The sequence below is a fragment of the Solanum lycopersicum genome, chromosome 3 (assembly GCF_036512215.1).
Source record: "Solanum lycopersicum chromosome 3, SLM_r2.1".
Taxonomy (NCBI): domain Eukaryota; kingdom Viridiplantae; phylum Streptophyta; class Magnoliopsida; order Solanales; family Solanaceae; genus Solanum; species Solanum lycopersicum.
Genome location: NC_090802.1, coordinates 46,812,817 through 46,840,763, shown reverse-complemented (window position 1 = coordinate 46,840,763; position 27,947 = coordinate 46,812,817). Strand labels below are relative to the sequence as shown.

Sequence of the window (27,947 nt, the reverse complement as noted above, 5' to 3'; positions counted from 1 at the left end):
ATTGATACAAGCAATTGTTAAAAAAGAATAGTAATTGGAGTTGAAAAGAAAAGATTTGGTAGTTGGCAAATTGGTAAGATTTGCAACCATTCTTGACTTTGTTATGTTTACATATGTCATTAGTGACATAAGCATGGTTTTATCTTTCTATAAATAGAGCATTCTTGCTCATTTGTAGAACACACCAAGTTAGAGAGAAAAACCATTTTGAGAGCAAAGTGAGGTATTCCATAGACTATATAAGAAAATAGTCTGTGAAGAAAAATAGAGTGTGAGCGATATTTTAGTAAGACGGAAACCAAAAGAGTTTTGTTCCTTTTGAGCGTGTAGTAGTCACATTGAGTGTTGTATTCGTGACTACACAGTGTAAAATTCCTTACTATAATAATATCAGTTGCTCCTCTTGGCCCGTGGTTTTTTCCCTTATTCAGAAGGGTTTCCACGTAAAATTCATGGTGTCGTTATTTTCTCATTTTATTTCCATTACTTCTACCATATATATTTTTGTGCTTGTCCGCGTTTTCCCAACACCTATAACATGTAGTTACGAACCGTAATTAGCAAATTATAACAATGAAACGTAATTAAACTATTTTTGAGTATATGCGGAAGTTCTCCTTTTTTTTTACACATATATTAAAAAATCATAAATAAAAAGATAATATTACTAATTAACCCCTTGAAATTTTTGTGGGGAATTTTACAAATAATAAGGGTGATATAGAAAAAAAAATAAATTAATTATGGTTTTTTGATTTACTAAGGTGATCAACTAATAAGAAACAAATATTTTTTAGTAAGATAATCAGCTAATATGGGAATGAGGGAATAAAAGATATATATCCATTATAATCAACTCAACATCCTAGTTTACGTTGGTTTACTCTATAGTGCAACCAACATATACTTACTACTTGAAACACTAGCAACTAATACACACTGAGAACGATACCCCATAATTATAAAGCAATAGGGGGTCGTAAAGTTGCTATAAAGTTTTAACTGAGAAGAAGATGGATAATATTTGGGAAAGAGATCAAAAGTAGAGGACAGTAAATAAGAATGCTTTACGGCAAACATGTCCACCCCCACCCTAAACAAAAGGGTGTCTGGGGTGTGTGTAGTTAGCTTTACTTCAATACTTGTTCGCGATTCCTGACAGTGAGGAGTAAGTTCCAAGAGCAGCACATACAATCCCAAGTGCAATAACGCTGATGCTAGACACCCTCTACAAACATGTCAAACATAGGTGATGTTATTGAGACTATCAAATGTTAATAATCAAGAAAATGGGAAACAGGAAATGAGATGTTCTCGTATTTAAGTCATATTCTGTAACTAGTGAATGAAAAACCGTGAAACAGTTTATGGCCAGAAAATGGTTTGTTAAACAAGCTAAATGTTGATGTCAACAGAGATACGTGAAATACCTGCGTCCGTGTTGCTTTCTTTCCGATGATCTTTAGGTAACATAAAGCTGGTATTATTATAGACTAAAAAAACAGAAATTAGGAGCTGATGTATACGCCTTAGAATAAAAAATGATAATGAGATGAGCAGAAATTAAATAATCAGTGGAGATATCCACCCGAACATCCGAAATATCAGGGAGGAACATAGCAAAGGTAAATTAGGTTGCATTATATAGGTAAAATAAGCTTTGGACGATTGAACTGAAAGCAAGCTTTGAAAGTTTGCATATTTATGAAAAGAGTATCATCGATAATATAAAGAAAATAAGTTCAGGATCCAATGGGAAAGAGCTTACCACCAGTATACTGAAAAGAGAACCAATCAGAGCCATCACAAGACCTGCAACAAAAATGATTTATCACTGTGTATTAGAAGTTGTCGCATAAAATTATTTAATCAACCAAAATCCTCCCTTAAGGCGAGGCTTTTTGTTTGATGCACGAATGTGGTGCTTTAGGAATGCAATTCAGAGCTTCCATCACAGCATAACCCTCCATATTACTTTGTTATTCCGAATGCAATCCATATGTTAATGGATTTAAAATGGTGCAAGCAAACCAAAAATATCCAAGCAAATTATTCCGGAAGTTATGGGCAATATATGTGCTTAATATGCATGAAAACCATTTTTTTCTGGGGCCTAATTAAAACATATCTTTCTTAGCTTCCATATTTACGTCATCCTTATCCTATCTATCATAGCTTCTTATTTAACCAGCAATGCTGAATCTTCGCGTCAGCTTGTTTTCAACAAAATTGTAAAGAACCCAGATCAGAATGCTTCGTACAGCTAATCTTAGTCATACAAGCTCTAATATGATTTATATAAATATCTATGAACTCTATTGAATATTATCCCATAATTGTCACACAGACCAAAGCAAGTGACAGCAGTAATGTTTGCAACTAGAAGAGCAATTGGCCCAAGGAAGATTCGGTTAATTCGTTCAATTTTGATGTTAGAAACACAATATGTCACTATAATGTTGGTTTGGATTTAGTCTATTGACGGTGATTTCCATATTTCCCCTCTCTCCTTTTTGGAGATAAAATGAGATTAGACAGGATGGTACGAGCATTAATACATTCTCAGTCTTTTGGGAGCATTGATAATAGATGAAAATGGAGCAATGCTACAAGATGTTGTGTATACATGATACTTAACAGAGTGAAAAGCAGGTGAGTAGAATAGAGCAATTGTGAGCCCAAGAATGTTCCATATGGTGAATACTGAGCTCCCGAGGTCTTAACATATCCAAACTATGTATGCTGTAGAAATGCGTATGTTGAGATAGATACAAGGGATAAAGGATTCATGTTGACCAATTTAAACTTAACCAACAACAAAGCCACAAAAAAAATCATATCAACGAGACCACCTAGTTGGATTAAGGTTAAATTGTTGTTCCACTAACATTACATCAAATGTCTGTCCAAAGCTTTTTCTAGTTCAGTTAAAGACTAGTATATTTGTGCAGGAATAAGTATGCTATTTGAGGATCTCTTGTTTCTTTTTTACGAAGTAGAGGGGCTCTTGTTTTAGAAAACTAATTTGCCTTCAAAACAAACATTTGGTAATGAACTATAATGTGCCTGAATAAACCGGACTTGATGCAGATTATTCAGGATTTCCAGATTATATGTATAAAGAACAAGTATCATAAACTGATAGGAGAGTCATCGGTTTTTTTCTTTTGATTACGCAGAAGGAAGTGAAGTGTATTTATAAAGTCCAAGTAATGTAGATAATCTTTTTGAACTCTGATAAAAGATGTCAATTTTATCTAATAGCTAGAGGGGTTGTCCTTGCCAATAGCTACTTGAGAATAGCCTTAGGTGAACTAACTGATGTTTAAAATACTAAGTTAAAGATCATAACTGAAAGATAATGTTACATACCAAAAAAGGGGAGAAGAAATGCTACACATACTGTAGAAAAGACAAGCGCTGTCCTTAAGAGAAGAAAACACCAGAGACTACTAGAGATTCTCTCGGGCAGCAATTCCTCTATGCATCTTCCCAAGGGATTCATCAGCAACGCATATCTGTGCAAGTGTGAACTTTAAGGAAAACCATAGGATATGAATAATTATCTATTTTGTTGGCTCAAGCAGTCTAAAGTGTTAACAATATTCCAGGAAAAAATAAATGTCAAGAATTGACAGTGAAAGAGGATACTTTGTGAATGGGCTAATAACCTGCATGGTAGAGAAAAATATACATAAAAATGAATGATACGAAAATAAGATTCAGGGTATTTATTTATTTATTTTGGGGGGGAGGGGGAATAGAGAGCACATACAGTGGTCCATACTGCAACTTTTGAAGCAATTGAATTGTTCGGCATATTTAAAGTTATCTGAGATAATGTACTTTGACCAAACATGAGATACCCCATTATTGCAACACCTCCATATATGAGAATGCACAGAATAAAGCTGCATAATAAGAAAGTGCAAGTCCTTATAAGACCATAGATGAGAATGTGTAAGGCAGTTCAACAAGTAGAAAACCATACCATATTATAAGTGCAACATTGAATTTTGACTTGTCAGCCATAGATTGGTAGATGTTTGGAAACACTGAGTGCCCAGAGTAACAAAAACCATACACTCCGATAGAAAAAGGAATGCCACTCCAGTTCACAACCTGACTGGTATTGTGAAATCCAACTCCATCCACCGTACCAAGGAAAATCACACACAGAACAATTATCATGGTTGCAAAGACCCCACAGGCTGCAAAAATGTCAATAAGATTCTCAGATGATGGTTGAAAACCATCTATGCCAAGAGTACTGGTGTTTGAAGCAATGTGAGTGCTTAATGTTGTTCAAAGGAGGACCTGAGAGGTATGATATTACATGAAGGTCCCTCAACCAAACAGTTGGCAGAATAATTAGGGCAGCCAGAATCCCAAAGATGTGAATTGAATCAAGTTTAAGGCCTCCCCAGTTCAGTGAAGATCCAGGAAAAAGGCTAGTAAGGTTATCTCCTTCCAAAATTATAAATTCTACACAATATGACTGCATCAGTTGAACAAATATTAGAAGTCTGATTTTAAGGAGTCTAGGCGAACAATAAAACTAGAGTCTAAGTTCAATCTTCACTTACATATAGCTCCACGTACAAGATAATCTGCAAAGAAATAGCAGAACAGCATCAGAAAAATGTCAGGAAAAAGAACGATCTGCAATGAGCAACCAATTTTCTCTTTATCCATGAAAGCAAAAATGAACTTTCTTATAATTTTAGCAAAGTAACTCTATATTTAGGCCAAAAAGAGGGTCAGTGTTATTCCATGTAGGCACCATGAATTCAATCCCCCAGAAAATCACAAAATGCCAGCCAATCTGAACAACTGTGCGCTAGTAGTTCAGAACGCTACATTTACTGGTTTAAATTAACATGTTGTTCCCACTCCATGAACTAAATTGATCTAACTTGTAGTAACATTTTCAACTAAAAGATGGAAGCATTCCATTTTTTTCCAAGCAATGTTAAATGGGTTTTACAGTAAAGTAAGCAAATGAAATTCACATAGTTGGAATGGTAGGGATAAAAAGGTTATTGCTGTTATTGACAGGCTTTTTTGGTATCAAACAACTGGCTTGATACACCAGAGATTTTTCTTTGATTGCTTATCTATCCAAGTAGATGAAAGGCAAACAGAATGTGGTTGATGATATTGATTTTCTCAATATTTGGATTAGTGGAACAGTGGATTGAAGCAAAGAGCAATACCATTGATTTCCCAACCGGAAAAGGTGCCCTTTAGTTGTTTAGAAGGAGGATTGGTAGAAAAATAGGTGAGAGATATCATGGATCATAACACATCATAAACACACAAAATAGTTAATTGCCATTCAACTGATTTGCGGTTAATTATTAAACAAAGAGTTTTCAATTAACCTAAATAAGCAATAAAGAAAATCCAGTCCCCGTAGCAAAAGATAACAGGGTACGACATTACTAGGATAAAAGAGAGGGTCTATTACAGTTAGTTCTTTAAATTACTGATCCACAAGATTCCCACAGCTCAAACTTGGAACTGATTACACATAGGATCACTCAACTGCAGATTAAACTAACTTACAGATATAATAATGCGTCCAAATTTTCCAAATGCAGCTTCTCCAATATCGGGATAAGTTAAGATTCCTTCCCTGCTCTCGAAGCAATGTTTCATAAGAGAAGCTGTATACCAACATATGACTGCAAAAATCACCAACACTAACAAACTAGCCCAGCCAGCTTCTTTCACTGTACAAGGAACAGAAAGCAGTCCAACTCCAGCCATGACATTTACACCTAAGTCAGAGAAAAAGAGAAGCAGGATGAAATAAATTTGCACAAAGAGATCTTAAATAAAAAAAGAAGCAGGATGAAATAAATTTGCACAAAGAGATCTTAAATACTACTATCAATAATAAGTTCAACCAATTCTTTTCCTCTCCAAACAAAAGATAAAATTAAACAGATCTGGCAGCATCTTCATGCAGAGAGATTGCAGTAGTTTTATTTAAATGATAAAGTTGTTGACTTGGAAATACACGATCCACAATTGTCAATTCCATAACAGTGTTTTTTGGTCTACATTAGGGCAGCGATCCAAGGGAAACAACAAACATGAAGGACAGGTTATTCTTTACATATCACATATTAGCAGCTTCAGAACTTCTGATTTCCAAATACTAAGATTTGACTTCTAAGTATATTTATTCTCAGGTATAGCCCATAGTATAGCTATTCACTGGAAGTTAATTCACCCTGCACATTTTACATAGTCAAAGTCTCAAATTCTGAACTACTGATATATAAGAAAGGATTCTGAGCAGCATTGAGGTTTTCCTTACCATTGAATACAGTCTGAGTTAAGCTGCATCCATACGGAATTGGAAGCTCCCCAGTCAATTGCTCATGCAAAGAAGAAGCCTTCTCTAACAAAGATGCTTTTGTTACTGAGATTCCATCTGCAACATTTTGCTCCTGAATTTTTTCCTTTTCAGGGAGCAAATGTGTCTTCAAATCTGAGTCCAAGAATCCTTTAGTATCGGATTCAGGTATAATACTAGATCCACGTCGTATGAATCCGAAATTAGGTGATGCGGCAATTGTATATGAGTTAATTGACTCTCTGTCATTATAAATATGAGTAGCATAAGAAACGTTTTCTGTTGCATCCTTCTAATATGAGAAGATCTCTTGTATAAAGATAAATAATTTTTCATAGTGGAGTTCTAAACACAATCATTTAACACCAAAGCTGCAGAAGAAAAGTGACAGTCTTTTTCTTCAGGATAATCTATCAGCTACTAACTTCAAAGACACTAGTCAATAAGCTCTCACCTCCCATAGAATGCAAAATCACCCACTTTTCCCTCTTCTTTGGTGTAATGGTAAAATCCACCCAATCGCCCCTCCAACCTAGGATGCCTATTGTAGTGGCTTCTCCTACTTTATTCTCTTCATGACTCATTGTCTCGACTTTGAACTTCAGAATGACCCTCTCTGTTCGGCTATCCCTCCCATTTCCCAACCACGCATTTAATTGCACACTCGCAAGCCTGGCCTCCCTAACCAAACCCTTTTCAAACATTTGATTTTAGATATACCTTTAAAGTGAAATCGATACAATAACATGTAAGCTTTAATCTATAACTCTAACCATCTTTGTCCCATCCTACATCATTCAAATGCAATGCCATCATACCAATACAAAGTACCTCCTCAAATCATATTAACCTCTTTGTATCGAAAAAATGAGGGGTAGCTCATATTGAAGATGAGTATGAGGACAAGGCCTCCAATTTTTCCAGATTTCTCTCTTATTTAGATCCACCACTCCACTCATCCAAAGTAACTCTCTTAACCTTAAGCTTAAGCTGATATCAGATATGCTATTTAAATAGAACTAATTTCAAACAAGATGCCAGTACGCAGTTTAATTTGAGGAGTAAAGCCCACAGCCGAAAGCAGAATATCGGCCAGCGAGCAATTGAAAGAGATAAAAAAATGAAGTTCCTATGATACTTCCTACTGGTATATAGAAGATTGGATTTACATCAGATTTTTTTCACAGTTGTTATTGCCAAATCAATTTCCAGATAAAACAAATCCATAGAATTCAAGCGCAAAAGGAAAGATTAAAACTCTGAGAGACAAACAAAAACAATAAATTGATTTCTTCCGTAAATTTAAACCTGAAACTTTGGGGCCATTGCTGTGAAGCAAATGGAGCATTCTCCTCCTCCTCATCATCATCATCATCGTCACTCATATTGACACTATTAGCTTCGACATCATCTGAGTCATTGTCCGTTAAGTAATCTAGAAATTCTTCATCCTTCTTTGACATGGCTATTTCCAATCAAATAAAAAGCTACACCAGACTGATAGTCACAACTATATATATATATACTACGATGCATGTGGAGAAGGAGCTGTATTCATTGATTGATTGAGGCCTTTTGAATACGTTTTCGAGATTTCCAGAATCACTGGAGTGGGCACGTTTGTCTGCATATGGTATGATGAGTCATTGGTGTAATGGACGAATGAGAATCAACGGAGAAAATTATTATTATGACTCAACAACATAAACAAATAACAAACACACACACACGACAGCACCAACAGATCTTACTCCTTTTTTTTTCCCTCTAATTTTATTAATGGCAAATCTATTTTGTCTTTTATTATTATTAATAAAAATTATAACAGTATAAATATTAGTAAGAAATAATTAAGACCACAAATTTCATATTTTTAAATAATAACAATAATAATATATCTAGTGTAATTCTACGAATAGAGTCGGGAAAGAGAATATACAGTTTTAATCTTATTTTAGAAAGATAGAAAGGTTGTTTAAAAAAGTCTCTTGCCTCAAATAAAGCACAGTAAAAATTAAGCATGTAAAATAATTTAAGTAGCAAAAAGAATCATTTGAAATAATTAAAAACAGAGCAACCAACAACAATAAATAATGCGATACTCGGAAAAAAAAAGGTAATATTGAAATAAAAAAAAAATAAGACAGTGGTGTAGTTATAGTAATACTACTAATAAGGAAATTATTCATTGTTCGACTATCAATTGATTTTTTTTTATCATAATTTTTTATTTTAATATTTTTTTATTTAAAATCATATCCCAATAAAGAACGATAGAAACAGGCCTTCTCAACCTATCAAATTTCATATTCCTGTATAGGCACATAATGTTATAATACATGTATAATAACAGCTTGTAAAGTTTTTCCTTTCTTAAAAACATCATATAAATTCAAACTTTGATATTACATAAATTATAGAGAAGGAATTATATGAAAAGTCAGACATAAAAAAGGAGCATGCCTTGGTGGAGTACTAGTAGAGACTTCACGAAGCTGCTATTGCTTTTTTGATTTCTAGAGGAAGATTTTCAATCATATAAAACTAGAGTAGTTGAATAATAAATACTTCATTTCTAGTAAATTAATAAATAAATGTCACTTGTCATATACATTAGCATGTGTTATAAAAACATAAGCTCAGAATTTAATATAAACAGAAAAGGACAAGATATGGAGATGGTAAAGAATGACTTCTTCTATTCAAGTGTCTTTCAAATTGGGTGAATAATATCTTTATTTTTAGTCTCTCAAAGGTCACCAAACTAGTAGATACTTAGTTATTCAAAAATGTTCTTATCACCTTGGAAGTGTATCTACATTAATTTAATTAAAATTTGAATAAATAAATTAGTGTAAATTTTGTATATAGCATTTTATACATTAATATTAACAAGTTATAGCATTAGATTTTTAATTTCATTGTGTAGCATTTAATATCTCACTCTATAGCATTTTATTAATAATTATATTGTTAATTATAATTTATTAAATAGAAATAATTAATTAAAAATTAAGGAGATAAAGTAATAATGAATAATTAATGTATTAACACACTCACAACACAAATCATGGAACTTTTGTTTCTTTATTAATTGCTACATTTAATGCATGTAGACACGTTTGTGAATATGAATAGATGCACTCTTTAGGGAGTTTAATTAAAGTTAAATATATGATTAACACATTTTTAGGGATATTAAACATTTTCAAATTATCATCATTGCCTTAAATATCTCTAGTTAGTTAAAATAATATATTTTTTTGAATTAATTCCTTAAAAACGTTGTCAACCAGATAATAACACATGATATTTTCAGATTTGCATTTTCAATCAAATTTGTATCAACGTTACAATTATTATTCATTCCAAAATTTCACTATTATTTTCAGATTGCTTTCAACATATAAGTCATTTTTTTTCTAAAAATTCAAGAATATTTTCATAGTTGCATATTTCACTCTTTTTTTTAGTAACCTAATAAATTTTTGGCGTACAATATATGTTTTTGTATTAATTTTGTATTGAAAATGTATTGTGGTTGTTTAATTGTAGTATTGTATAGGAAAGTGAATGATATATTAACTGTGTATGAATTATATAAACGAATTATAAATCTGTGTAACATTGAAGTCTGAATCTTTTTTAATAGTGTATGAAGATTATACGAAATGTGTATCATTTGTGTATGAAAGTCCATTTATTTTTTTTCAAAATTACAGTATATGTTTCGAATGAAATTAGAATATATGTTTTGTATTAATTTTGTACAGCGGCTAGACCAAAACATGAAAGATTGAAGGGGTTTGCTAACGTGAAATTCAAAAGGACAAAAATGACTTGCAGTAGATGTCGTCAAGTTGGACACAGTAGAAAGACATGTTCAAATTATCCTGTGCAAAAACAATGATTTCGTAATGTTACATTTGTTATTGTGTTGTTTTGAATGTTAGAAACACGTTTTGTTTTATTGAGTGCAGTTGTTATCATTGACATTTATAAAGTTTGATTTCGTAAAAAATTGTCATATATATATCATTTGTTTCTGTTACATATGTCAAAGTTCAATATGACATTCATAGTTCATACAATGTTTATACATTATAAATACATTGAACTATACTGTCATTCATAAAATGTTCATATAGTATTCATACAATGTTCATACAATATTCATACAATGTTCATACAGTATTAATACAATGTTCATATATGTACCATATGTTTCTATTACATATATCCAAGTTCAATATGAGATTCATAATTCACACAATGTTTATACATTATATATATACATTGAACTTTATTGTCATTCATAAAATGTTTATATAGAATTCATACAATGTTCATATAAAACCATTTGTTTCTGTTACATATATCAAAGTTCAATATGACATTCGTGATTTATATAATATTTATACATTTTTGATACAATGTCCATATATTTTTGCATATTTCAATTGAAATTTATACAAAAATCATACACATTTAAAGTACAAATATTCATTTAAGCATACTACCATTAAATATAACAGTTAATATATTATGACATATATAATTAAATATATTTTATACAACATGTAGACATGAGTGTTACAAGATCTCTACTGGGGTTTTGTGACAAGTCAGAATCATCTGTTGGTTTCACACACCAAGAAGAAGAAGAAGAAGAAATTGATGAACTATGTGAAGCAATAAGGTATATGTTTGTTAATGTAGGACAGAAATTTACTGGCAAACACACCAAGTTTGTGTACAATAGTGATGATGAATTTGTAGGAGTTGAGGAGAAATCCACAGCTTCACCAGAAAGGATTGACTAATCATAAAGAAAAAGGAACTTTTACTTTGCAGCTTCACCAACCGAAACCGTTCAAGTCTCTAAACATGCTTATGGATTTCCAATCAGAAAAATTCTGCATGTATCCGAAAATCATCGTTGTCCAAGAAATAGCGTTTTGAACTTTCATTCGATCAAAAACTGACCTTGCAGTCTTAACCTTACCACACTTCATATAGAAATCAATAAGAACATTGCTCACCATAACATTCATCTCCGCTCCCCATCTAAGCACATAACAATGAATTTCCTTTCTTTCTTTAATATAATAAAGCGACGAACAAGCACCTAAGATACTCGAAACCACATAATTATCAGGTAGAACATCAGTCTCCAACATATTCCTTAATAGCTACAATGAAACTTCACTCTTCCCTACATTAACACACGCTGCAATAATCGCAGTCCAAGTAGCCGTACTCTTCACCAACAAATTATCAAAAATTCGCCTCACTGACCCTACATCTCCACCCTTTGAGTAAAAATCGATCAAAGACGTCCGTACATACACAACGATGAATTATGTATATAGCATTATATATACATTTCTTAAACATTCTATATGAACTTAATGGGGAACTGATCAGAGAGGGATGTTTGTGTTTTGGGATGAACTGATCTGAGAGAGAGGGATAATGGGAAAGATGATGGAGGCCGGATTTGGGTAAGATCAAAAAATAATTGCGTATTGGGAACTGATCGCGTGTGATGGGAGAGATGGAGTGCATTGGGGGAAGATGATTGTGTATTGATTGAGATGGGGGTGGATAGTTATTGGGTGACTGTATAATAGGGAATTAATTAAAATCAAATACCTATTATTTAGATATTGTTTTTGTAAAAGGTAATTATATAATGTGAAGTTTAATTAATATTTAATTAATAATAATTTATTATTTATATTAAAAGTTTTAAAAGGTAATTTATTAATCAGTAAAAATTTAAAGAGTTTGGTTTATAAAAGGTAAGTGAATAAATAAAAGTAATTATTTCAACATATTAATCATTATTTAAATAATAAATTAATTTTTTTAAATTAATATATTATTAATTGATATGGTATAACTTGATAATAATATGCTATAAGTAGTTTATTTTTAAAGAGTATCAATTAATTTTTTTTAATTAATATATTATTAATTGATATGCTATAATTTGATAATAATATGCTATAAGTAGTTTATTTTTAAAGAGTATGAATTAATTTTTTAAAATTAATATATAATTAATTGATATGATATAACTTGATAATAATATGCTATAAGTAGTTTATTTTTAAAGAGTATGATTATAACTTGATATTTATCATCTCAAATGTGTGTGGAATGTTAATTTTACTTGAATAAATCAAATGGACAATCCACAATTCAATGCATTTATAACACTCCCCTTAGGATGTCCATAGATAATATGTCTTGTTAAAACTTTAGTAGAAAAAACTCAGTGAAGGAAAAATAGTACAAACATCTCATAATATGCTTTAAATGTTGCCTCAATAAAAATCTTTCCAAGAAAACCCAACATGGGACAAAACCAACATTATAAATCCATTGAATTGTGAAAGAAGGTGAGTTCTCCCATCATGCTCATTTCAAAACTCACTTTCCATCAAAGCAGCAAAGTCCTTGCATAATGATATCGATGTAGCTCCAAAAATTGTGTCTACCTGCACAATGGGAAGCTTCTTCCCTCTTGATTTCAGTAACAAGGTGTGATCAATTTTTTCTCTTTTAAACCCATTTTCATTAAGAAACTTCGATAATATTTCATACCACACTCTTGGAGTGTGCTTTAGACCATATAGGGCTTTGTCCAATTTTGACAAATGATTCGATATATCAACATTTTCAAACCTAGAAGGTTGTTTGACATATACTTCTTTCTTCAATAACTCAGAAAGACACTCTTGACATCTATCTGAAACAATTTGAACTTCATGTATGAGGCAAATGCAATTAAAATCATAATAGCTCCATTCTTGCAACTGGAGAAAAAGTTTCATCGTAGTCAATTTCTTTCTCCTAATTATACCCCTGCACTACTAATATGAACATCTTTTTGTAGTGATTCCATGTTCATCAAGTTGTTTCTATATAGCCACTTGGTCCCTATTATGGTTCTATTTTCTAGTCTAGAAACCAAATGTCAGCCTCGACTTCTTTCAAACTGATAAAGTTCCTCCAGTATTGAATTAACCTAATCCACATCCTTTCGAGCTTACTTCATATTTCTGGGTTCAACAGTGGATATGAATATGAGATGACTGATATTTCCATTCGGACCTTTTTGCAACTTCTGTTCAGTAGTTGGTTCTCCATTTTCAGAGTTTTCTTCTTCAACTTCATAGTTGTCTATTGATGTAAACACCCCAATAATTTAAATGTTAAGACTCGAATCGTTCTTCATATGTGAATAAGATCGTATTGGATGATTCTTAAATTCACAATATGTGTAAAGGTAAATAATTTTAGTGTGTGAATGATTTTGGATATCAATTTAGGTCACTAGAAACTCCTAGCACAAAGTAGAGTTGAAAGTTTCCTTACTGATTAAGTTTTGATGTAAGATTCTTTTTGGGTCAACTTCAAATAATCATATTTCTTAGAATATAACTAGTTACGTGGCTCATAACCTATAAAATTAAAGGTATTTGAATCTTCTTTCCCACGATACCAATTTCGAAATAATTTGAGTTTTGGGTAAAAATGTATGACCATTTTAGTAACCTGCTACAGTGTAGTGATGATTTAGCCGACAGAAAAATATTAAAAAGGGTCATTTTGTCTTCTTACCTCTAAGAAAACCCTATATGATTTTCTTGACTAATAAAATACCCAAAACAATCAGATTTTCATCTCTTAATCCATCATTTTCTTCTCTCTCAAATCCTAAGGAAAAATCAAAGTAGAAGACTTCATCAAGATTCTTTCAATCTTTTTCAAGATTCTTCTTCAAGGTAAGTTCGTCTTCAAAAATTCCATTTTTCTCATTTCAAATTGCTTCATACAATTATAAATCATTAATGAGAATACTAATTCTTTGTCATAGAGTTTTAAGAAACTAATTCAAGAAATCTCAAGAAAGATTTTCTTGATTATATTGTTTTCTTTCAAGTTAGGGTTTCAAGACTTCTTAGAAAATTTTTCTTTAAGATTCTTCAAGAACCTTGTTCTTTCAGGTATGTAAGATTATCATAGTGTTGGACTAGTTCGTCCTCACGCCTTACATCTACTTTCAAATAGTAAAAAGAAATGTAGGATTTTACCCCTAGAATTGAGTATTCTTGAGATGAGTTGATTTTGAGTTCTCGAGTCCCCGTTTCTATTTGAAATTATATTCTTAATTATTTAATTTCCATATGTTATGCATTAATATTCTTGAGTTGATCCGTTCATGTCTATATGTCAACATAAACCCTATGAATTGAGTATTCTTGAAATGAGTTGTATCCTTGAGTTCTTGTGTCCTTATGTTCAAGGTATTGAGTTTCTATATTGTTATTGAGATCCTTGAGTTGATTTGTTCATGTCTATAATTGAGCATGAACCCTATTTGAGTTATAAATCTTGAGAAGCTTTTTAAAGCCAACACTTGAGTATTAAACTGAATTTTTGGAGGAAGTAAAAATAAATTTTGAGAATGAGTTCTTAAAACATGATTAGTATGACAGTTAAGTATGTCATCAAAGTTTAAGAAGTATGGTATCAACATATACCATCAATGTCTACGCAATATGATTTTTTGAGTCATTAACGATCATATCACAATATGATTTTGATATATTTTTTAAAAAGAGTTTTCAAATATGAATTGAATAAGAGTATAAAGGAAGTAAGTATTCCCAAGGGAATCAAATTTTATATTGAGAAAAGAGAAACTTTGATTTCTAAATGAATTTAAAGATATTTTAGAGCAATTACCTCTTTTAAGAGGTTATTTTGAGTAATTACCTCAAAACAGTGTTTTATACATTTGATCATGAGTGTTATATATTATTGTAAGTAGTATTGAGCGCCGATATGCGAATGAGTTCAAACAACTCAAAATACTCATTAACTATGTATGCCAACATGGATAAATAATCATATTTTTTAGATGATTCATTATTGTTTTTAAGCATAACTTAGTGGATCCACTTAGTTGAGGTTTTCTATACTCCGAAAATATATAGGAAAGTTCTTCTAGCGTGAGCGAGACGTTGTATCATTGCATACCTCATAGTGATGGTTGTCGAAATTAGAGAATCTCCCAACTAGAGTTAAAATTGCATTTTTGTTATATCACTTAATATATCAAATTAGATATGAGTAAGTATTTTTATAAAGTTATAATGATTTCACTCCTTTGTTTCTTTACATTCAGTTGAGTGTGTGTGTGTGTATAAATATATTGCATTCATTTCCTTCAGTATTTTATTATTCAATTATATTACATACTTGTACATTCAATGTACTACTGTCATTCTACCTGCATCTTTTGATGATGCAAATATAAGTTCTTATTAGGATCCTCAACAATAGGTTGTTGAGATCACTTCATTTGCTCATCAACTTTCAAATGAGGTCTCTTTACTTCCAGACGACTTTAGTTTTTATGAGTTGTTACCAGTAGTTCTCTTGAGTGGTCGTGGGTCTTGTCCTGACACTCATTCTTGTATACAGTATAGTCTTCATAGATAGACAGGTTTGAAGAGTCTTTTACTTTGAGATGTTTTGTTTAAAACTTATGTTTCATACTCAGTATATCTAGTTCAGTTTTGATATTCGGTAAATTATTTTAAACTTTTCTTTCAATTTAATGCTTATGTATGCTTGAGTTAGTCTTCTTCTTGTAGTTAGCTACAATGGGGGTTCGCTTGGGGACCAACAATGGTTCTCAAGTGTCGGTTACATCCAGGGTGTAAGCTCGAGCAATGACAAACTTGATATTGAAGCACAAAGTTCAAGTATTTTTAGGGTGTCTATGAAATTGTGTTAATGTAATCTTATTTATGGTTTTGAGGGCCCCACTTCTATAAATGAGCTACTATAAATATTCAAGAAAAGTTTCACTTTTTTCATACTCTAAATCATGCAATACAACTATGTCATAAGGAGCTTATTCAAACTCGTGTGTTTCTTAAATCCATTCGGCTACCCTCTCATACTCAAGTTAGTTGAAAGGAAAATTCTATTTCTTATCGATGATTGATCTCAACAAAAGCCTTAAAGAATTCATGAGATTGTAGAGGGGTTGGAGACAAGACATGAGTGAGCTAAGTTTTGAGTTTTGAAAGAATGCACTCATATTCATATGAATTGTATGATCAAGCTAAAAGTGAGATCTACTCTCTTCTCTAAACCTTGTTCCAGTTGAGATCCTTGTGAGGAAGTGTGTTTTAGAGATTGTCTAGTAATTGCACCCGAAAATGGTAGTATGAGTTAGGAGATTATAAGTTGTAGTAGTAAAAGTACTCAAAGTTAGAAAATTGCATGCAGAGGTTCAATAATCTAAGAAAGGGAGATAGTGATGAGGAAAATTATATTATTGTAGTCACGCACCCAATAATTTATTAATGAGGAGTTTTCCCTTATGGGTAGGCTAAAAAGTGATGAGTTTGTGAAGATTTCATGATAGGAGGTAGAGTAAGAGTTACTAGTTAGAATGAATTAAAATACACTTTAATTAGAAAAGGAGTTTATGATGATGTATAATTATATTAGTAAGGACCAAGTGTAGGTGTTAAATAAAAGAGCATGAGTATTCATGAGGTGATAGTTCTAAGATAGGCTTATGATTTTTAAGGGAAAGCCCATAATATTCAGAGGGATACAAAACTAATTAGGCAATGATGTATAGTGAATGGCTAAATTGTAATTAAGTTGTGAAAGGAAGTGTGACAGTAAACTGTAAGTATGAAAGACTGGCTACTTGTCATGAGGTTGTAGTGGGTGACTGTTTCTTAATGTGTATCAATTGTTCTAAGTTAGAATAGTAAGCCAACAATTATACTAATATCGGTGTCTAATATTAGACACTAAGCATGAATTTGAGATGTGTTCGAAAAAATAAGGTGCATGAGGGTGATGATGCTAGTCTTGAGATCTAATCTGGTAGAATTGACATTTAATGGGTGAGAATCAAGGGTTTAGTTACAATAAATGTGAGTGCTAGAAGTATGAGATTATAACTTTTAGATATAAGTAGTTAAGTTTGTCTAAGTCATTAGAGTAACAAGAGAATTAAGAGATGTATCTGATGAGTCCAGTTTGTGGACTTATTTAGGGTTATTTTAGTAGTGATAGTGTCCTGTAATGCTTGTTTTATCTCAACATCTGATGAAAACTCTTAAGTTTAAGGTATTTGAAGTTTTAAGAAAAACTTGGACACTATGTCGCAAAAAAGAATAAAAAGGCTGAAAAGAACGAAAAATGAAGCCTGAGCATCGCCAAGTCCAATTGGCAAGTTGGCAATAGCCAATAGGTATGGATACAACCTTTTGTTGTAATGTGTTGAGCTCTAAAAAGGGGTTAAATCTGCGGAAAAAAGTAGTCGACGTGTTGCCGAGTTGTTTCACAAAGCAGTATATATCGCCCAATGGTCTAGGACACAAAGATGTTGTTGGCAAGATTGAAAGGCGATAAACCAGACAAAGGGCAAATTGCCGAGTTGATCGACGATTCCCACTAAAATCGCCGAGTAATCCGTTGCAGCATTAATTCTGAAAAACTATAGATACTAGTTTTATTATCAGTTTTGGGAGTTCCGAAATAGTTTAAATATTATTATGTTTTTAGTACTTTTCATATTTTTCTCTCAAGTTTTGTAAGGATTTTGAAGATTTGAAAAATGAGGGTTTCTTTTTACTTTCAATTTGGAAGTAGGTCTCTTTGAGTCTTCTTTCTCTGCTCAAATCAAGACTTTATTTATTATATCCATTTGATTTCAACATCATTGAATGTATACTTTATATTTTTTGATGTCTGGCTAAAAACCCCATTCTTGGGGTGCGATTTAACAAATATGAGTTAATATTGTCGTTGGATCTTGCTTGTTGATAGATTAAATGTAGTTTAATGGTGATTTTGTCTAGTAGTTGTGGTTTTATCTAATGGATTTGTAATTGCAAATACAAGTTCACCCATGTGTTTTCGGCTTGCTCAAGAGAAAAGTAGTGAAATCAAGAATACTGGATTGATGGCGTAAGGAGTGGGTCGACATGAGGTTCAGCCCGAGATGGTATCCTAACACTCAGCTCGAGAGAGTGAGTGGGATAAGGCATATACTGGACTTCATGTGACACATGGGTGTCCGAGAGGAACCCCTTTGAAAACGGGGTAAGTTGCCAGAGAGAACTTATTTTCAAATAAAACTTAGCCTAATCATTACTATTCTATAGATCTTCTATCTGGAAGCATGTACCCTATAATCAAAATTAATTTGTATTGCGGTTAAATCCCAAGAATTCCCCCTTTCATTGTTTATATTTCTTGTTATTTTTGTTATTTTACTATGTCACACCCCGAGCCTACACCCTGGACGTGTCCGGCACCCAATGACCATTGCTAGCCTTGATCTAACCCTTAGCCTGACTTACTTAACTCAGCGGAAGACTTAAGTCAACAATAAGAAAAGTCATTCTCACAAGATACTTAAAATAAAATGTTTTGGCCAAAATGGCACCGTAGTCTCAAAATTAAACATTTGAAATACAAAATAAGAAGAGACTCAAACTAATTATCTCACTGACTATCTGTCTATGAAGCCTCTATAATACTAAGATGAATGTTGGGACAAACCGCACAACATTCTATAAATAAAAATGTTTATAAAGCAATAAAAGATTCCTCCAGAATACAAGAAGGCTCACCACTGACTCTGAGTGCTCAAAATGGATCAACAAGGCACTGGATGCTGATCTTGGTTCCTGTGTCTGCATCATAAGAGATGCAGGCCAACTGACATCTATGTATTGAATATACGAGTATGCGAGTTGGAATGTTAAACAACAAAGGCTAGAAAGAGTTTTAAAGAAGCTGAAGAACGTACCTGGCTCAACTCAACTCAACATCATTGACTCATTTCAATATAAAGCAATTTCAGCACAAGCGCAATATAAAGAAAAGTTGTTTGAAAACATGCTTGAAATTCTGAATGCATACAAGGATATAAATAACTCTGAGATGTATGTAAAATACAATTAAACTGATGTATATATATAAATAAATTTAACTTATGTGGGAGTTTCTCTAACCAACAAACCATCATTTAAGAGCTAGAGTGATGATACAACATTTTGCCTCACGCTGCCAGGGTCTTCCTACACCTTGCCATCTATATTGAACCTGAAAGTCTAATGGATCCACTAGTCTATGCTAAAAAGCACTAATGGAATAACCTAAAAAGTATGACCCTATTCTATCCATGGTGGCTACATGATTATGGGGGGCTATGAGTTATCTGAACTGTCCCCCATATCGGTGCTTAATACTACAACCAAAAATATCATTGTATTAGCTCTTACGTTTTTAAAAAACATACTTACTTATGTGATTTGAAATTAGTACTCAAAACTTAGCTCAAAAAGGCTATCTTAGAAATCTCGATTTTCTCTCTCTTGCTTTATTTAAAAAGCGATTACTCCTTTCTAAAAACTAGCTCGAAAGCTCCTTGGAAATCTCAGTTTTCATTCTTAACTTAAATGTGAAATCATTTATAAACTTTTAGGGAATACTTAGTTCCTTTACTATGACTTGAAACTTGAGCCATAAAACGAAGTTAAAACATTAAGTAAAGACTCTTAAAACTTTAAGAAACTTTACTTTGACTTGCTTCTTAACTTCTAGACTTAACTCTTAATTCCTTTGACTTTGATCTTAAATTTCCTTGAATTGGATTATGGATTCAAGTTTATGATTTACGTTCTTTAGCAATTTCTAGGTGCTTAGAAATCATTTGAAGTAGAATCATCAGAAGGTATTAATGTACCTTAGAATGACTTAAAAAGGCTAAACTACAAAAACTAGGCAAAAAACGTAGATCCGGGTGCATTGGTGGCGAGACGCGCCAACCTTGGTTGATTGTGGCTTGATACTAGCGCACTGGTGGCGCGCTGCGCCAGGCCTAGTTAATTGAAATCCTTTTTTGGCGCATTGCAGGCGTGACGCGCATGGCATTGCCCAAGTGCGTCTAACGAACTTTTCAACTCATTTTCTGGTTCCAAATCGCCTAAACCTCGATGGTTTCATCCCCCAAACCCTAAGATCATCAATACCTTTAATACCCATTTGATCTTAACCCAAAACAATATCGGAAACTACTAATAAACACCAATGGGCATGTAATCAACTCAACTAAAAATGGATTTGACGAGATTATCAAGAATTCACTTCTAATCATATAAACAATTCTAAAACTTCTGAACTAAAACAAGATTGGTGTACGGATGAATTAATCTGTCACGACCCAAAGCGGGCCGCGAGTGGCACCCACACTTACCCTCCTATGTGAGCGAACCAACCAATCTAAACCCCAATCATTTACCAATAATAAACAGAAAATAATGCGGAAGACTTAAAAACTCATTAACGAAATCAATAATTAACTTCTAAAACTCAAACTTATCATTATTCCCAAAATCTGGAAGTCATCATCACAAGAACATCTATCCTCAAATTACTAAATCTAAGAATGTCTAGGAAACTTAAACAAATACAAGAGATAGTCCATGTCCGAACTTCAAGGACATCAAGACATGAATGAGAGAGAATCCAGTCCAAGCTAGGAACAATAGCTCACCCTGAAATCTGACGCGGTGAAGACAGGCTAGAGTTGCTATTGAGTTGAAGACGATGGCACGTTTGCTGCACTCCACAAATAATAAGAGAAAAACATACAAGTAGGGGTCAGTACAAAACACAGGTACTGAGTAGATATCATCGGCCAACTCAAAATAGAAAACAGTATATATCAGATAATATCATAAAATCAACTACAATACTCAACATGCGGCATTTACAATTTCCATAACCCTTGGTCACAACACCAAGCACATCAATGAGGACTCACGCCTCCCCATCATAATCATTTGGGAATTAGGTTCATTAAATTGAGTATATTAACATATTTCAAGATTCATTCTCTTTAATAATCCTGGTGCCGGAACGTGACACTCCGATCCTCATATACTATCCTGGTGTCGGAACGTAACACTCCGATCCTCATCATACTATCCTGGTGTCGGAACGTGACACCCGATCCATATTTTATCCTAGTGTCGGAACGTGACACTCTGATCCTCATATACTACCCTGGTACCGAAACGTGGCACCCGATCCATATACTATCCTGGTGTCGGAACGTGACACTCTGATCCTCATCATACTATCCTGGTACCGAAACATGGCACCCGATCCATATTCAATGTTGGTACCGGAACGTGGCACCTGATCCCCTAATCTCACTACTTTCGTTCATCAAGCCTTCTTTTATACCAAGGCATCATCATTAACAAAGTAGATTAGGGTTTTTCATGATTTAGGATTCAATAGCTTCATCATGCTTACTTTATCACAATTATATAATCACATTCATGCAAGCATACAGTTAAGCATATAGAAGGGTTTACAACACTACCCAATACATATCATTCGCTATTAAGAGTTTACTACGAATAGCATAAACCATAACCTACCTCCACCGAAGAATTGTGATCAAGCAATTTACTTTCCCAAAGCTGTGTTCTTCCTCTCTCTCAATCGATCATTTCTCCCTCTCTCTCTATTTTTTTTTCTTTTTCTTAATCAAACCCTCTTTCTTTTACCCTAATTAGCATATAATTAAGTATAAAAGATGATAAAATACTCCACTACTTGTTTCAAGGTTCTCTCTTTTAACCCCCAAGTAATTAAATTGTTAACATTAAACCACTAACTTTATAATTATAAGCAGGAATAGTCCGAAACGCCCCTTAAAATATTCAACAGAATTCCGACCCAGTTAGGGTCACGCAGCCTGCGATGGGCCGTCGTGCCTATGACGGGCCGTCGTGCCTGCGACGGTCCGTCCTGCTGAGTCATCACAGAGTTCAGAGACTGAAATTTACTGAAGGGCCTGTGACGGTCCGTCGTGCCCACGACGATCTGTCCTGCCATGTCGTCGCGAAGTTTAGAGAGTTGTTCTCAGTACCCAATTTTTCAGAATTCTAAGTGTTTTGGAATGACACACCCTCGACGGTCCGTCATGCCCATGACGGTCCGTCGTGGGATCCGTCGACTCAGACTGTAATTACCAGAAATAAACTCTACTGCTCAAAATGACTAACAGGTCGTTACAATAGATACCAATTTACCCATCGTTCGTCCCCGAACGATCACAAGAAGAAAAACAAGGGCGAAAAGGAGTACCTAAATCTGTAAACAGGTGTGGGTATCTTTCTCGCATATCAGCCTCCTTCTCCCAAGTGGACTCTTCAACTGGTCGATTCTTCCATTGAACTTTGATGGATGCAATCTCCCTTGATCTCAACTTGCGAATTTCTCTATCTAGAATGGCAACAGGCTCCTCCTCATAAGTCAAATTCTCATCAAGAAGAACCGAATCCCAACGAATGATGTAGTTTCTATCCCCATGGTATCTTTTCAACATAGACACATAAAATACCAGATGCACTCCTGACAGTCCTGAGGGCAAGGCTAATTCATAAGCCACCTCCCCTACTCGCTTAGGTACTTCAAATGGTCCAATGTACCTTGGGCTTAGCTTACCTCTTTTTCCAAACCGCATCACCCCTTTCATGGGCAAAACCTTCAGCAAGACTTGCTCACCCTCCATGAACTCCAAGTCTCTAACCTTTCGATCTGCATATTCCTTTTGCCTGCTTTGAGCCGCTAAAAGCTTTTCTTGAATAGATTTCACCTTCTCTAATGAATCCCTCAAAAGATCAGTACCCCACGGTCTAACCTCAAATGCATCAAACCAACCAATGGGAGACCTACATCTCCTCCCATACAATGCTTCGAAAGGAGCCATATCAATACTTGAGTGATAGCTATTATTGTATGAAAACTCCGCTAAGGGTAAGAAGTTATCCCAATGACCCCCAAATTCTATCACACATGCACGAATCATATCTTCTAACACCTGAATTGTTCGCTCAGAATGACCATCGGTCTGAGGGTGGAATGCAGTACTATGGTCCAACCTAGTACCTAATTCAGCATGCAATGTTCTCCAAAACTTAGAAGTAAACTGCGTACCTCTATCTGATATGATGGAAAGTGGAACTCCATGCAATCGAACAATTTTTGAGATGTAGAGTCTGGCTAACTTCTCTGCATTGTAGGTCACCTTGACCGGGATGAAGTGAGCAGACTTAGTTAATCTGTCCACAATTACCCAAATAGAGTCAAACTTCCCCAATGTCTTTGGAAGACCAACCACGAAGTCCATTGCAATTCTCTCCCACTTCCATTCAGGAATGGGCATTCTCTGAAGTGTTCCTCCGGGCCTCTGGTGTTCATACTTTACTTGCTGACAATTTGGACATTTGGCAACAAAATCAACAATGTCGTGCTTCATTCTACTCCACCAAAAGTGTTGCTTTAGGTCACGGTACATCTTGGTTGCACCAGGATGTATAGAATATCCGGAACTATGAGCCTCTGTAAGAATAGTGTGGATCAAATCATCAACACGGGGCACACATACCCTTCCCTTAATTCTCAAAACACCTTCCTCATCCATTATTGCTTCTTTAGCCTCTCCTCGCAACACCATATCTCGAATTCGGCTTAGTTTCTCATCATCAAACTGTTTTCCCTTGATCTTGTCAAGAAAAGAAGATCTCGCCTCCACACTGGCCAAAAATCCTCCCTTCTCATTTACTTTTAACCTCATAAAGTCGTTAGCTAGAGTCTGAACCTCTCTAGCCAATGGGCTTCTAGAAGCTTGTAAGTGGGCTAAACTACCCATGCTCCCTGCTTTTCTACTTAAGGCGTCTGCCACAACATTAGCCTTTCCTGGGTGATACAAGATGGTAACATCATAATCCTTCAGTAGTTCCATCCATCTCCTCTGTCTCAAGTTCAAATCTTTCTGAGTAAAGACATTCTGTAAACTACGATGATCTGTATAGACTTCACACTTCACCCCATATAGATAATGTCTCCATTGCTTTAATGCAAACACTACCGCAGCCAACTCCAAATCATGGGTAGGATAATTATGTTCATGCACCTTTAATTGCCTCGAAGCATAAGCAATTACACTCTTCTCTTGCATTAGCACTGCACTCAAACCAGAATAGGATGCATCACAATAAACAACGAAGTTCTTTCCTTCCACTGGCAAGGTAAGGATAGGTGCAGTAGTCAGCAAGGTCTTGAGTTCCTGAAAGCTTTCTTCACATTCATCCGACCATATAAATGGAACATTCTGCTTAGTCAAGTTCGTCAATTAGGAAGCAATAGAAGAGAATCCCTTGACAAATCGACGGTAGTAGCTGGCTAAACCAACAAAGCTTCTTATTTCTGACACATTAGTAAGACTTACCCAATTTCTCACTGTTTCAATCTTAGAAGGATCCACCATCACTCCATCCTTAGAAACCACGTGCCCCAAAAAGGACACTGAATCTAGCCAAAACTCACACTTGGAGAATTTGGCATAAAGCCTTTTCTCCCTTAACACTTCCAAGACAATTCTCAAATGCTCCTCATGTTCCTTCTTACTCTTGGAGTATATCAGTATATCATCAATAAATACGATCACAAAGAGATCCAGATATGGCTTAAAAATCCCGTTCATCAAGCTCATGAAAGCAGCAGGGTCATTCGTAAGACCAAAAGACATTACTACAAATTCGTAATGCCCATACCTGGTTCGAAAAGCAGCCTTTGGCACATCCGTTGCCCGTATTTTCAATTGATGATAACCGGATCTCAAGTCAATCTTAGAGAAGACACACGCACCTTGTAACTGATCGAACAAGTCATCAATGCGAGGAATGGGATACTTGTTCTTAATAGTTACCTTGTTCAACTGCCGGTAGTCTATGCACATCCGAAAACTCCCATCCTTCTTCTTCACAAATAACACCGGAGCACCCCAAGGGGATGCACTTGGTCTAATGAAACCTTTACTTAACAACTCTTGAAGTTGGGCCTTTAACTCCCTTAACTCCGCTGGAGCCATTCTATAAGGAGGTATGGAAATGGGGCGAGTACCCGGCTCCAGATCAATGCAAAAGTCAATATCTCTATCCGGTGGCATACCAGGAAGGTCTGCAGGAAACACATCCAGAAACTCACGGACTACCGGAACCGACTCAATGGAAGGTACCTGGGTAGTATCATTCCGGAGGTGTGCCAAGAAAGCTGAGCACCCTTTACTAACCATTCTCTTAGCACGAAGAAAGGAGATGATACGAACTGGAGTGGAAGTGTAGTCACCCTCCCACACTAACGGATCTGTCCCAGGCTTGGCCAACGTTACAGTTTTAGCATTACAATCTAAGATTGCAAAATTTGGAGACAGCCAAGTCATACCCAGAATTACATCGAAGTCAACAATTTCTAAGATAACCAAGTCTACATGAGTATTGCTCCCCATAAAAGTCACAAGACAAGACCTATACACCTTTTCGACTATCACAGACTCACCCACCGGAGTAGAAACACGAATAGGCATATCAAGCAATTCACAATGTAAATTAAGATCAGTAGCAAATGAGGAAGATACATATGAAAATGTGGATCCAGGGTCAAATAATACAAAAGCCATACAATCACAAACCAAAAGATTACCTATGATAACAACATCTGATGCCTCCGCTTCCGACCACCCAGGGAAAGCGTAACAATGGGCCCTATCACCTGTCTGCCTATTGCCTCTACCAGGTTGCGCTACAGTAATTCCCATTTGTCCGTCAGCCTGGCCATTTTGGTGACCACCATTACCTCGGCCACCACGCCCTCCAGAATGACGGCCTCTTCCATGACCACCTCTACCTCTGACTATTTGAGGTCTGTAACTCTGTTTTGGACAATACCTCTTAATGTGTCCAGTCTCCCCACATCCATAACACTCTCTAGATTCAATCATAAGTCTTTGTGAGAATGACGAAGTCTGGGGATAACCTCCAAACTAAGAGAAGTGTTGACCGGTCTGCGGTGGACCCCCAGCTACAGTCTGTAGGGAAGACTGAATAGGGCGGGCTGGATACCCTCCTGAAATCTTCCCTCTAGAGTAAGAACCATTAAACTCACCTCCCTTACGAAACCTTTTAGATGTCGATGCCATGGTGAAGTCATCTGGCTTCACTCCCTCCACCTCTATCATGAAGTCTACCACTTCCTGAAAGGATTTCGCTGTAGCCGCTACCTGTAAGGCTGAAATCCACAAATCTGACCTCAACCCCTTCACAAAACGGCGAATCCGCTCTTGTTGACTGAAGCAAAGCTGGGTGGCATACTTGGATAATGCACGGAACTTAGCCTCATACGCAGTCACCGACATATTGCCTTGCTCTAGGCTTAAGAACTCATCTCTCCTCCTATCCCTCAAGGTCCGGGGGATATACTTCTCCATAAATAAGCTAGAGAATGACGCCCAAGTCATAGGTGGTGCTTGTGCGGGTTGACACTCCACATGTGACCGCCACCACATTTTGGCATTTCCCTGAAACTGATCGGTTACAAACTCAACGCCAAATCGTTCCACTATGCCCATTTTATGTAGTAACTCATGACAATAAACCAGAAAATCGTAGGCATTCTCAAATTCAGCACCCTTGAAGACAGGAGGTTTCAATTTCAAGAACTTACTGAAAATTTCATGTTGATCGCTTGTCATTATAGGCCCTGTAGTCAACCGAGGAAAGGTGCCTATTTCCAATGAGGCATCCATGCGGGGAGCCTCAGCAGCGGCCTGTCATACTTCCGAAACCTGAGGTGCTGGTGCAGAAAATACTGGAGGTGTCTGGCCTTGATCAGTTAACCCGCTAAGATAAGCAAGAACCTAATTAATCATTTCTAGGGTAGGTTGGGGTGGTAATTCCTCATTCTGCACTTGCTCACTTTCCCCTTCCTCACCCTCTCTTACTACTTCCTCAGTCGGTGGAGGAGTCACCGCCCTAGTACTAGATGGGACAGGTGCTTGTCCTCTTCCTCTAGAGGACGTCCTCCCACGACCTCTTCCACGGCCTCTTGCCACTACTCCTCTTCGAGCTACAGCCCCAGTGGCAGGCTCAAACGCACCTTGTCCTGTCGGTGCTGGTGTTGTTGTTGCTCTAGTTCTAACCATCTGCGAAATAGAGTGAAGATGGTCAGATACCAATTTGTATCACCTAGATACCAATTGGACCCAAGTAATAGCACGAAAGAAAGAAAGAATGGAATTTTCCTAAAGTCTTATAGCCTCTCAAAGAAAAGTAAAGGCGTCCCCCTACCGTTCCTTAAGACTCTACTAGACTCGTTCTTGTGTGATGAGACCAACGAACCTAATGCTCTGATACTAAGTTTGTCACGACCCAAAGCGGGCCGCGAGTGGCACCCACACTTACCCTCCTATGTGAGCGAACCAACCAATCTAAACCCCAATCATTTACCAATAATAAACAGAAAATAATGCGAAAGACTTAAAAACTCATTAACGAAATCAATAATTAACTTCTAAAACTCAAACTTATCATTATTCCCAAAATCTGGAAGTCATCCTCACAAGAACATCTATCCTCAAATTACTAAATCTAAGAATGTCTAG

General features: G+C 35.2%; 1 protein-coding gene across 5 annotated transcripts; it reads right to left on the bottom strand.

Moving 5' to 3' along the window:
- Nucleotides 1–821: 821 nt before the first annotated feature.
- Nucleotides 822–8,116, bottom strand: LOC101267002 (amino acid transporter AVT1A). Of its 5 annotated transcripts, none has more exons than XR_011219998.1 (12): nucleotides 7,676–8,116; nucleotides 6,329–6,609; nucleotides 5,569–5,783; nucleotides 4,587–4,610; nucleotides 4,318–4,498; nucleotides 3,992–4,211; nucleotides 3,776–3,911; nucleotides 3,652–3,671; nucleotides 3,404–3,518; nucleotides 1,769–1,812; nucleotides 1,431–1,493; nucleotides 822–1,228 (listed from the first exon to the last, which is right to left on the bottom strand). XR_011219998.1 is itself a non-coding variant. In XM_004235028.5 (12 exons), the coding sequence occupies exons 1-12, from the start codon at nucleotides 7,828–7,830 to the stop codon at nucleotides 1,136–1,138; spliced, it is 1,578 nt and encodes a 525-aa protein (XP_004235076.2). In that variant the 5' UTR covers nucleotides 7,831–8,116; the 3' UTR covers nucleotides 822–1,135. The 5 variants fall into 5 exon arrangements, 2 of the variants coding, with proteins under 2 accessions (XP_004235076.2, XP_025885676.2); XM_004235028.5 differs by having other exon boundaries at nucleotides 3,373–3,518; XR_011219999.1 differs by lacking the exon at nucleotides 3,652–3,671 and having other exon boundaries at nucleotides 3,373–3,518.
- Nucleotides 8,117–27,947: the final 19,831 nt, after the last annotated feature.

What these genes read in the sequence shown, in the direction of transcription:
- LOC101267002 (XM_004235028.5), bottom strand. Translation starts at nt 7,830, where the DNA reads ATGTCAAAGAAGGATGAAGAATTTCTAGATTACTTAACGGACAATGAC. An exon ending in AATGTTGCACTTATAATATG is followed by an intron (nt 3,912 to 3,991) that starts GTATGGTTTTCT and finishes CTTATTATGCAG; the next exon opens with CTTTATTCTGTGCATTCTCA. An exon ending in AGAAAGCAACACGGACGCAG is followed by an intron (nt 1,229 to 1,430) that starts GTATTTCACGTA and finishes ACATGTTTGTAG; the next exon opens with AGGGTGTCTAGCATCAGCGT.